The sequence below is a fragment of the Eremothecium sinecaudum genome, chromosome III (genome assembly GCF_001548555.1).
Source record: "Eremothecium sinecaudum strain ATCC 58844 chromosome III, complete sequence".
Lineage (NCBI taxonomy): Eukaryota > Fungi > Ascomycota > Saccharomycetes > Saccharomycetales > Saccharomycetaceae > Eremothecium > Eremothecium sinecaudum.
Genome location: NC_030894.1, coordinates 809,943 through 823,804, shown reverse-complemented (window position 1 = coordinate 823,804; position 13,862 = coordinate 809,943). Strand labels below are relative to the sequence as shown.

Sequence of the window (13,862 nt, the reverse complement as noted above, 5' to 3'; positions counted from 1 at the left end):
GGGGCCTTTGGTTCACTATGTTTTAGACTTTCTTTACAACACTTTTCATAAGCCGCAATATATGTAAATTAATTATCAAAAAAGTGTAGAAGCGCACTTTTCACAACATCAAACACTATATGCAATAAATACATAACTGCATGCAAACCTCATTAACGGCTCTGAATGATCAAAGTCACTGAGAAAGAACTCTTGGCTAAGCTAAAGTTGATTGCGAAAGCCTTGCTACTTCTTCTCTCTATAAATCTATTTTTTAAAATCATTAGAAAGCCTTTCCTGCCTTGGTTACATAACTGGTTATTAACTTGCTCCGAAGAGCTCTGTACTGTGTACTGGTGGCAGCGGATTTCTTTCTTAGAGCCAATTGTATGGAATTTGATTGACTATATAGAGATTAATTACATGACACGGACGGATATGTAGTATATTTTAGTAATTGTTAAATTAAAGTTCTTCAGTTTTGAGTTCAACACCTCCCACTGCCCATATCTCATTCTCGTCATCGAATCTATCTGAATACATTGTTTCTGCATCACCACCAGCCTGTATTCTTTCTCTTTCAACATTTGCCAATCTGGAACCAACTCTCTTAGTGTAATCACTGATAGATCTCAATGGAATTGGTGTTCCAACGGAATTTGTCAAAGGATCGGTTGATTGGCGACTCAACCAGGATTTGAAAGTAGACATATCGACCTCTTCTACTAGCTTGAAGATTGCAAGATATGCCTTTTCTGCAGCAAGTTTAACAGGAATGATGGGATCGCGCAGACACGAAAACAAAGAAGGTCCCAGTTGATCTAGGTATCGTTCCACACACTCAGAATACTTATACCTTGCTAGCGTTCTTACAACGACCAGCGATAACCTTCTTGAATCCAATGAGTTACTTTGGGCAGACAACATACATTTAGCTAATTGATACACCAGCTTTTGAATATTCTCCTCACCAATAGTAAATGGAGTCTCGGATTTGTGGTTTGAATGTGGTGATGATACTTCTCCTTCCATTAGCATCAACTTTCCAATAGCTGTGATACCATTGTCACTGAAGTAGGGATCTGGAGAATCGGTGGCTTTGAGAACATATTCTATAATTCTGTCGATAACGTTAGCAGAAAATACATGAGATGGAGAGTCTTTTAAGAAAGCATGTAACGTTAATATTGCAAACCTTCCAGTTTCACCTTGGAAACCTGCACTCAACACTTTTTCATTTAGAATGTTGCGAGACTCTTCTGCAGATAATATTTCAGATAGTGAACCGATTAATTTGGCGTAAGTAACTAAAAACTTAGTGTCAGAAGAGAAAATCTCCTTTTCAACTAAGTTCACGATCATACCTTTTGAAGCACTGTTCATTTTAGAACCAGCCTTAGATACAACTTCTAACAATGCTTTTAAGGTTGCTGTTCTAACACCAGCATCCTTCGCATTTTCAGCGCTTGTTACCAGTTCAACAATTAGAGGGTCAACCCTTGGTTGATATTGAATCAATGTTCCTAAGGCCTTTGCAGCGCGTAAACGTAGCAATTCGCTAGAGGTGTCAGACAATGATTTGACAAAGGTTCTTTGTAGTTGTGGAATGAAAGGTCTTAAAAATTGAGGGATTTTACCAAATAGAACATTCAATGCGTGTAAAATGGCTGCCTTAATGTCACTGCTGAATCTCTCACCAACAACACGGATTAATGGACCTGTGATGACAGTGACGAACGGCCTCAAGTTTGAAGCTGGTGTCTTTGACACCAGATCCGCAATTGCCAGTGCGGAAGATTCACGATCTTCGCTAGAACCATATACTAAGCCCTGCAAGAAAATAGGCAAAATACAACCTGGACCATTTGGCAAAGTAAAGGCCGCTAAATCTTTATTGGGTTCCCCAACAAGCTTCAAGGCTTGTCTAGCTGGCTTAACCAACTTTCCAAGCATCTCCTTATCTTGCCTTTTAACTAGGGCGGTTAGAGCCTCGAAGTTGCCTTGAACAATCCTACTATCTTTATCATCTAAAGATAATATAGCCTGGGTTACAATATCTGGAGTATAAACACTGTAGTCGAGGACAGTTTCGTTGAAGTAATTTGGCAAACGCTGCAGGATTACAACACGTTTCTCATTATCTTCGCTCTTTAACAAGGACATGATTTGCTGCATTAGAGGATGTACACCATCTTCGCTAGAAACTGACAGAAGAATCTTATCCATAGCTGTTTCAATGGAGATTTTGCTTTCTGAATCAGTAGTAGGATCGACCAGAGCATTCACAAGCGAGGAAATAATGGAGGATAGGCGTTTATACAACGCAATACCGGCCACCTCCGCTAAGGAGCCTAAGGCACGAGCTTTGAAGGCATCTACTGGAGGAGTTAGTAATGACGGAATCAAAATAGGGAAGATGATTTCAGATTTAGTGGATATAACTTCCTGTAGGGCTAGCAGAGCATACTCAGAATCAGCGGATTCCAACTTGTTGAGCAAGTAAGGAATAACCTCATCGATAGCAATTTTCCCTACAGTTTCCTGGTAAGCATCAAATGATAATGCCGCAGATTCTCTAACTGTCTCATCACCATCAACTAAAGATGTACGAATAATGTTGGCGATAATTCCACGGAAATCATCAAGCGCTGCGGCATTAGATGATGCTATTAGCTCACGTAATGCAACACAGACACCTTGTTTAGTGCTTGAATCATTGGCGTCCTTAATTGACTCTTCCAAATTTGGCAAAATTTGAGACAAAGCGTTTCCACCAACACGACGCACCAAATCTCCTAACGATTGTGCCGTTATGTGACGCATCGTGGAAGAAGAGGATGCTATGTTCATCACAATAACATTGGTTAGTGTTGGTAATATATCTTTGATCGTGCGTGGTGTATTCGGCACTAGAGCCTTCCATATGTCAAGTGAAGAAGCGCGTACAATACCCGAAGTATCATTTCTACAAATGAAAAGTGAGGACAATATCATGTCATGACGTTCATGGCCAAGTATGTCAACCATTTGTTGTTTGATCTCGGTATCGTGTTCTGACTCTTCTGCAAATTCATTATGAGAGGATATACCTGTAACTTGGAATAATAAATCACCAGCAAGTTGAACAGATGACAAACGAATCCGCTCATTCTCATCAAACATACCACGTTCAAGTTCGGGCAAAAGCAAATCAATTGCTTTGGTCGCATAGTTTTTAACAATTAATTTACCCGCCTTCATGGCGGTGTCACGAATGTTTTCGTCAGAATCAGCTAAAGCAGAAAGAATTGGTTGAATAATTTGGTTAATATATGGCGAGAACTGTGTACCAAAACATACCGGCAAAAAGATCAGTAATGGTAGGAACCCTTCACGGATATAAGGACGGAAATTGGTGACACCAGCCAATATGGTAGGTAGCAATTCGTCTAATTTACTAACTCCTAAACCACTAATGACCTCTGCCAAAGCTTGCGCTGAACCAAGACGATCACCTGATTTGGAATCATCACTTAGTGTGTCCAATAGACGTGGAATCAAATCTGGGAACTGATCTTCACCCAGCCTTTCAACCAGGGCCCCTAACGCACGTGCAGCAGTAGCCCTAGTCTGTGGAACTGGATCAACCATAGCAGTTTCCACTTCTTCAATTAACTGCTGCAAATAAGGCACCAAGTCCTTCTTGTCAACCAAGATAGCCATATTACCAACAATTTTACAGGCCTTTCTTTTCGTATTAGCCGACCTGTCCCGCATACCACGGTGAATGACATGAATTATCAAAGCTAACGATGGACCATCAATATAGTGACAGAATTGTGTTTTAATAAGAGCATCAAGTGCTGCCTCAGTGTGGTTTGTTGGGTCACCTATAGCCTTGATCAAAGTGGGAACCAGTTTTTGGATTTCAGGATTTCTAATGACTTCACCAAACCTCTTTAGAGATTGATCTGCAGCCTTCCGGACTTCCTTATGTGAGTCCTTCAAAACTCCCACAATTTCGGGAACAATTGTTGACAAAGATGCAGATAATTGTCTTGGATCCAAATAGGCCATATTACCCAACAGTTCAACAGAGCCCCTTTTTGTTCTCCAAGAGATTTCTTCAAGGTTGGACACAGCAACAGGAACCAACTTTTTGACACCAAAACTTGTTGTTTGACCCATAATCGCTTTTGTTGCTTCAGCGGTTGCAGAGCGAACCTCTGGTACTGGATCACCCAAATTTTTCAAGATATTAGGAAGAATTTCAATAACGTATGGCTCGAAATATTTCCCAAGTGACCTAGATAAACATTCGAACGCATAGGCAGTAGATTCTCTGCGATGTTGATCTTTTTTATCCTCAGACGCTTCAACTAATCTACGAATCATATCAAATTCTGAGAGCGCACGAATACCGTAACCTTTTGTCAATCCTGCAATACCCCAGGCTGCACCTTGCCTAATTGGAACTGGTGACGAAGAGGTGTATAATTTCTCAAATAGCGTATCCATTAGGTCACAAACTCTGTCACTGAACAACGGGACTAATGGAGATATGCATTGAGAAACAGCTTGTTGAACATCGCTCGAAGGAGTGTCCAATGTTGCTAATAATCTATCAACAATTATGTTAATTCTGGGATCAGCTGCCTCCAAATGTCTAGCGAGTGAACCGTATAAGATAATAACATTTTCCTTAACTGCAGTTTCAGTTTCAGTCGTTAAAGACCTTTCAAAAATTGGAATCAACTCTTCGACCTGATCTGAGCCAAACTGATCAATGATTGCTATACCAGCCTCTTTCATCTCTTCACGCACTAGCAGACTTCTATCACCTAATGCCCCGCATTGAACCAGAAATCCAATTAACTTAACACTGTTCTCTATTTGACATAGCTGTGCAAGATATTTGAATGCAATAGCAGAACAACTCCTTTCTTCCCAAGGATCCCTTTGATCTGCAGCAGAAATAGCCACCAGACCAAATTCATCTAAAATAGGTTCCGCGGGACGAGCCTTTTCAACGTAGAAATCCATTAAAACGTCCAGGAATTTATCAACGTTATTATGATTTTCAGCCTGCAGATAGGAGACAGACAAAGCAAAAGCTTTTGCGACAAACAGACGTAGCCCACTATCAGTCTGATCGAAAAATTTAAGTAGGTCCAATGGTAGTTTTTCATCTATCTTGAATTCATTGAATTGCCAAATAAATTCTGCTCTATTTTTATTAGACACTTCCTCCTCTTGCATACAAATGAATACTTCCGGTGAGTAAGTCATAAATTGCTGCAATGAAAATTCTTCATCGAGAGCTTCAAGAATAGTCCCCCTAACAAACGGGTGAGGAGAGATTAAGTTCGACAGTAAAAACTCCAAATCGCTTTTAGTTGCAGAATCAGAAATATTCTGACATAGTGTAATGAAACAATCTTTTGCCAGTTTCGCTTTAGAGGGTAACGCCAACAATGATATCAACACGGAAAAAATACCCTTGCGAGGAACAGATGGATTTTCAAAAGCTTCAGCATGGGATCCAATGATCTCAAGGGCAAGTAAAAGATGTTCTTCTTCCTTGTCTTCCTCAATGAACTCACTTCTATTCACTGGCTTATCGGCATTAAGTATAGCAACCCTTTTACCTTCTTCCAGAACTTTAAATAATAACGGTAGAATGTACGCAAGAGATGTCGTATCAAAACGCTTCTTGTCCGAAACAAACTTCACTCTGAATAATACAGTTGAAAGTAATTCCATCAATGGGTGTTCAGTTAAATTTGATGGCAGTTCAACTCCATAACAGCGCAAAATGGTCACCCCTAAGATCGATCTTGTCGTACCTAGATTGGCTGAAACGAGATTAGAAAGATCAAAGAACGTCTGAAGAATTGCTGAACCCATTAATTCAATGGAGTTCTTCTGCTGGAGAACTTGTAGTAGACGTGTGACTGCTACACTATACCATTCACTACAGCCATTATCAACCTGTATAGCATCTTGTGTAAGTTTTGATATTATCTGAATAGCACGATGCAAAGACATTTTACAAGCAAAAACTTGATCTCTTACAGCCTTTTCTTTTTCCAATTGTTCATTGACCAAAGCTTGCTCTTCTTTCGTTAACTTCTTGACATTTTTGCGTTGCAGCTGCTGTTTTTGTCGAATACTCTGTTCCCAACTCAAAGTTTCATAGTCCTTTGAGTTTTTGTCAAGAAGTTTTTTAGAGTTCTGAAGCTCCAATACGTCTACTACCAATGTACCGTCTTCACCGCGCCATATCTCAAGGTCTTGTTGAGTAAATGAAGCTAATGGTTGCGTTCGTAAGTCCGCTTTTAGAACTTCAATAACCTTCTTCGACATTGCTTGTGGATTAATGAAACATGCATATGAAATTGCCTTAGCTGCTGCTTCAGCTACATCGGTATCCAAAAGATTCTTATTCAGTAATATTTGACTAGAATTTTCAACGATCTGTCTTGAATAGGCAGCAACAAGTTCACTTGGGTCTTCCTTTGATTTGATGACCAAACTTGCCCACCCGTTTTTAACATGGAACTCATTATATTGGGAAGGTATTAATAATTTAACCAAAATATCTCTTAGGGTATTTTTATCATCAATTTCTTGCGAAACTAAGGTAAATACTGGAATAATGTAACGCATGGCCATTTCGCCGGATTTTTCAGTAGGGGCGATACATAAGTGTTGAATTGCACCTGCAATTGAATTACCAATCAAAGCTGGATAAGATTTGAATAAATCGCTCAGTATTTCAACTCCACGAAGACGGTCAACTGCTGGCAATTGAGTTGATAATGTTACCTGCAACCATGCGTATCCTACTGAATTAGATGTAAGTGGATCAGAAGTAATTCCTTGGATTGTATTCAGTAAAGAAGTATGCAGTTCCCCCAGTTGCAGGCTCCTAATATGAGTCCATAATGAAAGAACACCCAGAACAGCACTTGAACCGGTTTTCGTTGGTCTCAAAAGTGTATCTTTCACGAAATCCAATAATACATTTTCAAACCTAGTTACGACCTTAGCTGATACGCCGGAGATATTGGCTAGCAATGATAAAATCCACAGTTTTTTTATTGGAGCTTTTGCGGAGTTCAATCCGTTTCCTACTATTTTCAACAAATCCTCATTAACAGATTCCAAATTGTTCAAATGAACATAAAACGCTTCTAGCATAAGATATAGCACAGATTCGTTGGTCTCTTTCGTAACATAAGTAGATAGGCTCTTCACAATGACAGAAGATAACACTTTCGAATATGTTGGAATGGCATATAAGATCTTCGCAATCATTGACTTATATTCTACGTTCAAATTTGATTTCATATTTGTAAAACTGGAGTCGACTACTTTCCGCAAGTGTAGTTCAGAATAGTATTCTTGGTCCAAATTTCTTAGTGCGGCTGTAAGTGATTTCAATGCTGCTTCCTTCACAACATCCTTGCTGCTTTTCAATGAAGTGAAGATTTGGGTCAAAATTTTGGATTCAGTAATGATTTTTACAAGATCAACCTTCTTAGGATCCAAAGCAGAGTACATCTCTGTACAAAGTCCAAAGGAGTGCTCTGGAGACCGGAGATTGTATTTCTCAACACTGGGCACAATGTACTTAATGAAATCTGCCTCTTCAACAAACTCATGCATGAATGTACCCACATATGTTTCCACGGAATATGGGTTTAATGGCGTCTTGCCTAAAATCGCTTCCGCACCCAAGTATTCTAAATAGGTCTCCTCAAATTTCTCTTTGAAAGCATTGTAATGAGCTGGTTTTTTTGCTGAAAGCTGTAAAACAGCCTTAGCCAATGAACCCATGAAGACAACAACACCAGTAGTAGGCAGTTTTAACTTTACATGATCCTTTAGTATTATGTTGCACATTTTCTCAACATACACATAGTGCTTGTCCGCATCTAGTACTTTAACTAAAGTCTTACTAGATGACTGCAGCACTGTCATTCTTATCCTTCGCCTGTGCTGATTCTGCTTCAAAGCAGAAGTTTTCTCACTTTCAACCTCATTCAAAGCATTTTGAATACGGCTAGTCACAATGCAATGCAATTGTAATAATTGCGAAACATTTTCATCAAAGATCGCTCCATCATTACCTAAAAATTCCCAAAACGCATGGATCCACTCCAAAACGTTTAAATAGTCAACTACAGCCTTCATACATATCTTAACAGACACATTTTCATTAATAAAATCCAAATATAAGACCAAATATGTAGGCTCTTTGTCCAAGATTCCAAGTAAAATCTCAGTAACCAATTTCTTGGATTTACTATCTTGATATAACGTATAGGTATTCAATAGACAGCATATTACTCTATCAATTTTCACTTTTTCATCAAGTTTTCCATCCTTTAACAGCTCATTTATCGTTTCTAAAGCTGGTAACCTTACATTTAAAAGTGAATCATAACATACTCTTTCCAAAATTGGTTCAATTTCCTCCCAAGTGGACATTATTTTACCAGGAGTATATTCAGTCAATTGAGATTCTACGTTAACGTGGCTTACGGAAATCTATTGGCCATTCAACTATAGTTTGTTATTGAATCTAAGAAAATTTTTTCGTTAAATGAATTTCATGTTATTCTAAAAATTTTAAACTATATAAAGGAAATGCATTAACGAATCTTTTTAAAAACATTTTATACATGTTTTAAATTTACTTTTACTTAAAAGATTATCAACTATAACAGTCGATGATGAAAGGGTTAACTTTACATCACTTCCTATTAGTTACCACGTACTGATTGTTATCAACATTTATTGTTTTTACTTCAGGCCGTCGGTTTCTTAGCGGAATGCATCGTGACCCACTATCACCACCTTGTAAACGGTGCATGTAGTATAAACTGAGGCTGTATCTTTTAAAAAGTTGATTATTTTCGCAATGTAAAACGATTAAATTATATACGTGCTAGCGTTGATTACCTCTTCCTTATGAAGAATGAAAAAGCGTTGCCCGTAGGCGATCCTGTTGATTCCTTATGCTTTTTGGGCTTCAAGGTTGGGCTTTGGTTCGGTAGGGTTAGACTGGACTGTGATATAATGGCGCCATGATTAGAGCGAGAGATATAAGGATTTTTTTGGTAGAAGGAATTGGATGGGTCTTGGGAGGAGGAAACTGACGTCCTTGCGGCCTTTCGCAAGTGCTGATCAGTTTCGTGCCTATTGTCTACTGAGGAGCTTTCTATCGTATCTGTAGACTTTTGGTACGATTTTTGTTCAGGAAGATCATCACTCTGCTTTCGATATAAGGTTGAAAGACCATAAGTATATTTAGAAGCTCTGCCCTGGTGTTCAGGGGGCGTAGCAGTGGCATTGGGGTCTAAACTATAGTGGGGAATTTCTCCAGCAATTTTGGACTCCAGCTCTGCCAGTTCTTTAGAAAGTCGCAGCCTAGTAGATTTTAGAGATTTGGATATATGTAAACACAGTAGACACCTTGTGGTCAACAATGTTTCACTTGACAATACCGATGCTTCGTATATTAGCTTGATAACGTAGTCAACAGGAGGCAATGCATGAGGAGAAGCTAGATAGTCGAGAGTAGTATGCTCCACGGAGTTAGGATCTTCAGCCCTGGGGCCTGCTTTATCAAAAATGCTGAAAATATTTGTACTGACGTGCTCTTTAGTGAGCTTTAATGGGTCTATCGAATTGTCGGAGTCACGCTTGCGAATTTTCTCCTCGATCTTAGTTGAAGGTACCATGCCAAGACCAGCGGCATCGCTACCAGAATCCGAGCTTTGTATTGACAATTCATCACCTGTGCCTTTAGTTGCTAAGTTAGGCATAGCTTCTCCAGCACGATCATAGTCCGCGGGCACAGACGAGCTTATGGTTGAAGCGCTGACGGTAAAGACATCATCCTTGGTGGCAGATGGATCTTTGCCCCTACTTTCTAAACCTTCCCCATATGTGCTGGCTATGCCATGGTACTGATCGCTAGCATCATCTGAGGAAGTTGTGTCATTACGCGGATTGCTGAGTAGCGGTTTCGAATACTCGTCAGGCCTATTTAATAAGGTGGAAACGGTTGCTGATTTCTTCCTGCTGATAGCAGTAGCGTTTTTGGAATGTAAGGGAAATCTTCCAGTTTCAGGGGGATAATAGTCAGGATTATCTGGGTATAGATGATGCTGAGAGGATGTTTCAACTGGGGCTGTAGATACAACGGGTGTTTGAGTAGTGGAGCCCGAATCTATCGAAAATCCCCTTCCTTGATATGCATCAGAACCACCTGCTGGATCTGGATTGTTCGTTGAAGAAATAGAAAGCTTCTTCATTAAGTTAATGTCAATATATCCGTCAGAGATTGAGCTAAGCGAAATTTCATCTTCTGTTAATTCCTGATAGCAAAAACTTGTTGAAAGGTACTCATCAACTTTCACAGGATTATTATTAAACAGTTCTTTTACTTTTCCGATCAAAGTCTCCTTTAGTTGCTGTGTCAACAAGTGCAAGCTTTTTTCTTTCTTCCCAACTATTGAATAGAAAACTTCAGATATCAAGTCATAAAGCAGAGGAAGTTCATACTGCTTTGCGATTGTCAGCAATTGCAACGCTACTGGGGAAAGTTTCCACTTTCCGTTAACTTGACCTGTATAAAAAAACTCTGCGAATGCTTTTATAGTATCAAGAGGCCAAGGTAAATACAATGATCTTGGAATCAGTAGCGGCTCTAACTCGCTGCCTTTTACCACAAAAGTCGCAGAATTAATACTGTTGGAGCTATCCATAGTAGATGTGACAGTCGTCCTTGGAAGGATACCTGGGCTTCTGGCAAAGCTAGACTCTGGGGATTGGTATGAAAGGAAAGAAGTGACCTTCGAATCTAAATCAAGCTCTGGTATTTTTTGGAATGGCTTTTCACTAGTTGGTCCAGTAAAGGGGGAGGAAGAGCGGAACGGATCTGCATCATCGCTTTTTGTCTGCCGGGAGGTAACGAACTGAGCAGTAGGGTGTTCAAACTCATGGAATGAGGACGAACACCTTGAAGAAGATGGACTAGAGATCATAGATCTGATGGCTCCGGTCATAGAATGATCGGAGGGTCTTCGGTTATTACCTGCCAGCATATCACTAGACCAAACTGGCGGGGGAAGCGGCGGTGGATCCGATGGTGGGCTATGTGCAGCAGGTAAAGGGATCTTGAAGTTGAGTTTATTTCGCAGATGGACATCATCACTATTTCTGCGGAATGTTCGATTTCCCATACGGTCCGAATTAGAACTGACGTAAGAGATAGAGCTTAAATTTGAAGCAAGTGAAGCTTTCCTTGAGTTCACTTGGCTTGTAACATAACGTTCGGCAGTAATGGGTAATTCCCGGATATTGGGTGCAGGATGAGATGCACGCCTAAATCTAGCAGCCTTAGAAGAGTGTCGACCACTTCCAACAGTATATGAAGATCTTCTTTGCTTATCTGTACCTTCCTTATCACACAAGGCAATGTCAGTCGGCGGCTGTGAAGTTGAATCTTTTTTCACCCTTTCAGAACTTTCTTTGAAAGGCATCCTAAATACCATTCCTCCAGTAGAGCTGGTTGTAGCTGCACCAGACTTCTTATAAGCATCTGTAAGCGCTGGAGGAGAAGGTGAACTAAGGGATTCTTTCAGTTCATGCTCAGAGGAAGTAGTAGAACTGCTTGCATCCGGAGAGGCATCATTATTGAGATGAACATATACGAATGACCTCGACTTCTTAGCATGGAAAGAATAACTACTGAGACTGGACTTCATTCCCTGCATATTTTTCGCAGTATTATCTGATGAGCTTTGTCCTTCAGGGCTCACACCATCGTCTTTACTACTGCCAGTAAAATAACCCATAGACGTTACCAAATTTGAAGAAGACGCCTCAAATGGTTTCGAACTGTCTTTAAAAGGTATGCCCAGATCAAAGGAAGAAGAAACCTGAGTGTAATCCTGTGCTAATAAATTATCGAAGAATCTGCCCCATCTCTTCCGCAGTAAAATTGTTGGAACACAGACAGATTCACCTTCTTCGGTGATAAATTCAAAGTCTGCCAATGACCTGCCATGAATCTCTAAAGCATCCTTTCCCAATGCCATTGCAAAAGATGGGAACACAGACCTAATGGATGTGATTTCTGAAGGTGGAACAATGTACTTGGAGTAGTTATCAAACTGGTCCATCTTTAATGTAGAGTGCTCCTTTTGAAACGCTGGTGGTGGGACCATCGGAGATGAATCTGACTTAGCAGAATTCGGTACGAGGTTAGGTAAGCTCAATGGGACTTTTGCAGTAGGAAAAATATTTGTTAGATTTAGTCGCATGGATATTAAGGTTTCAAATTTCTGCACGGAGGGCAAGCATTTGTCATGGGTCGAAGACCCTAACATGATGGCCTTATGATGGGATTCCCATACAAAGAGCTTCCAAAACCTATGCCTCTCAATACCAGAATGCCCGCAAGTAGCATTTAAACGCGTCCATTTACCTGATGGGATGTCATAAATATAGCATGCGTTATTACACGCTTGTAAGTCGGAGCTGAATCCAGCGAAAATAATACTACAGGCAAATATATTTCCACTGGCGTAACTAAGATCAAACGGAATTCTTGGTCTTGTTTGGGAATATTTCCCAGCTATGTCTGTTTTTAACCTCACACCTATTGCATAGTCGACCAGCGGGATTAGTACAAATGGGTTTTCTTCAGTATCTTCAGGGTTCATGTGGCTACCTTTTATTGAAGAATAGAACGCTAAGGTCGGCCTTCGGTCCTCATTCGTCTCAATTACAACACAGAAACCTAACTCTGGTACTATTTTAACGCCTTTACCATCAATATTCGCATCAAGGTGTTTCACAGCCAAGGCTTCGAATTCATCGCTGGACATATCCTCGTTTAGGTCCGGATACGATTCCCACCGGTTCCGCGTTATATTATATAAATCAATCTTAGTAACAGGTTTATCCATGTTGTTCAATCCACCAACTATCACAATGTATGTATCATGACTGTCATCATGTTCATATAGAACATGAATAGCATGGTTGAAGCGCCGTATAACACGCTGATCGTTAGATAGAAGCTTCCACACTCTTGAGCGGATATCGAACCTCCATAACTCGTTAGTAGCAACCAGCTCATAATCTGATTGTGCCGATGCAACTAAACCTCCAAAAGCGTAAAGTCCACCATCGTAACAACATATAGCATGAAATATCCGTTCTCTTATATCATTCTGTTGTTGGTGTCGACTTATATCCGGACTAACGCCACCGCCAATTTCAGAACCAGGCGCTATATCCTTCGTTGAAGTAATATGAGTACGCTTTGTATTTTCATCAGTAAATACTGCACTTGTAGCAGCATATGATTTTTCATTTTGCCTGGCAGTGCTCTCAGGGCCAATATCTTCCACATCATGTTCCCTAAATGTACTCTCAGCACTCTCTTCATCCGAAGGAGGGCGTAATCTTTCCCACTTGCCAGTTATCAAATCCAGGTGAAACGCTTCCTTTGATATATATTCACATAAGTTCTTAAAGTTGGATTCCTTCCTTCGGGCAAAGTACATCATTAATTCCTGTTGGACATGCATAGAGTTAATCTCAGACAAGTTTAACCCTATAGTAAGGCCACCATGAACATAGATTGATGAGCGACCAATCGCTGTTGCAGCTCCAGTTCTACAATCAAGCATAAGCTTTTTCTGCTCCAAGGGACTGAACTCAACCGTTTGCGCGGAGTCCAGTGTAGGGAGCCTCAACGTACGACATGTCGTAGACGCCGGCAACAGAGGAAGCATAAGGAGCTCACTTAACTGAAACGTTATATATATCCAGGAAGTTGACTTTGAATAACTTGCAGCTTTCCACTTAAGGCTGCG

General features: G+C 40.2%; 3 protein-coding genes and 1 non-coding gene across 4 annotated transcripts; 1 reads left to right on the top strand and 3 right to left on the bottom strand.

Moving 5' to 3' along the window:
- Positions 1-165: 165 nt before the first annotated feature.
- On the top strand, positions 166-423 carry AW171_hschr31734 (uncharacterized protein; the record flags this gene model as incomplete). The annotated part of the gene is made up of 1 exon (XM_018131241.1): positions 166-423. One exon carries the CDS (start codon positions 166-168, stop codon positions 421-423), a length of 258 nt encoding a protein of 85 aa, XP_017986871.1.
- Positions 424-444: 21 nt separating this feature from the next.
- Positions 445-8,454, bottom strand: GCN1 (Gcn1p; the record flags this gene model as incomplete). The annotated part of the gene is made up of 1 exon (XM_018131242.1): positions 445-8,454. The coding sequence occupies one exon, from the start codon at positions 8,452-8,454 to the stop codon at positions 445-447; it is 8,010 nt and encodes a 2,669-aa protein (XP_017986870.1).
- Positions 8,455-8,682: 228 nt separating this feature from the next.
- AW171_hschr31732 lies at positions 8,683-8,735 on the bottom strand. The gene has a single exon (XR_001930087.1). It is a non-coding gene; the product is annotated as an HCLSNR4 (small nuclear RNA).
- A 189-nt stretch (positions 8,736-8,924) lies between these two features.
- Positions 8,925-13,781, bottom strand: AW171_hschr31731 (HCL278Wp; the record flags this gene model as incomplete). Its single annotated transcript, XM_018131243.1, has 1 exon — positions 8,925-13,781. One exon carries the CDS (start codon positions 13,779-13,781, stop codon positions 8,925-8,927), a length of 4,857 nt encoding a protein of 1,618 aa, XP_017986869.1.
- Positions 13,782-13,862: the final 81 nt, after the last annotated feature.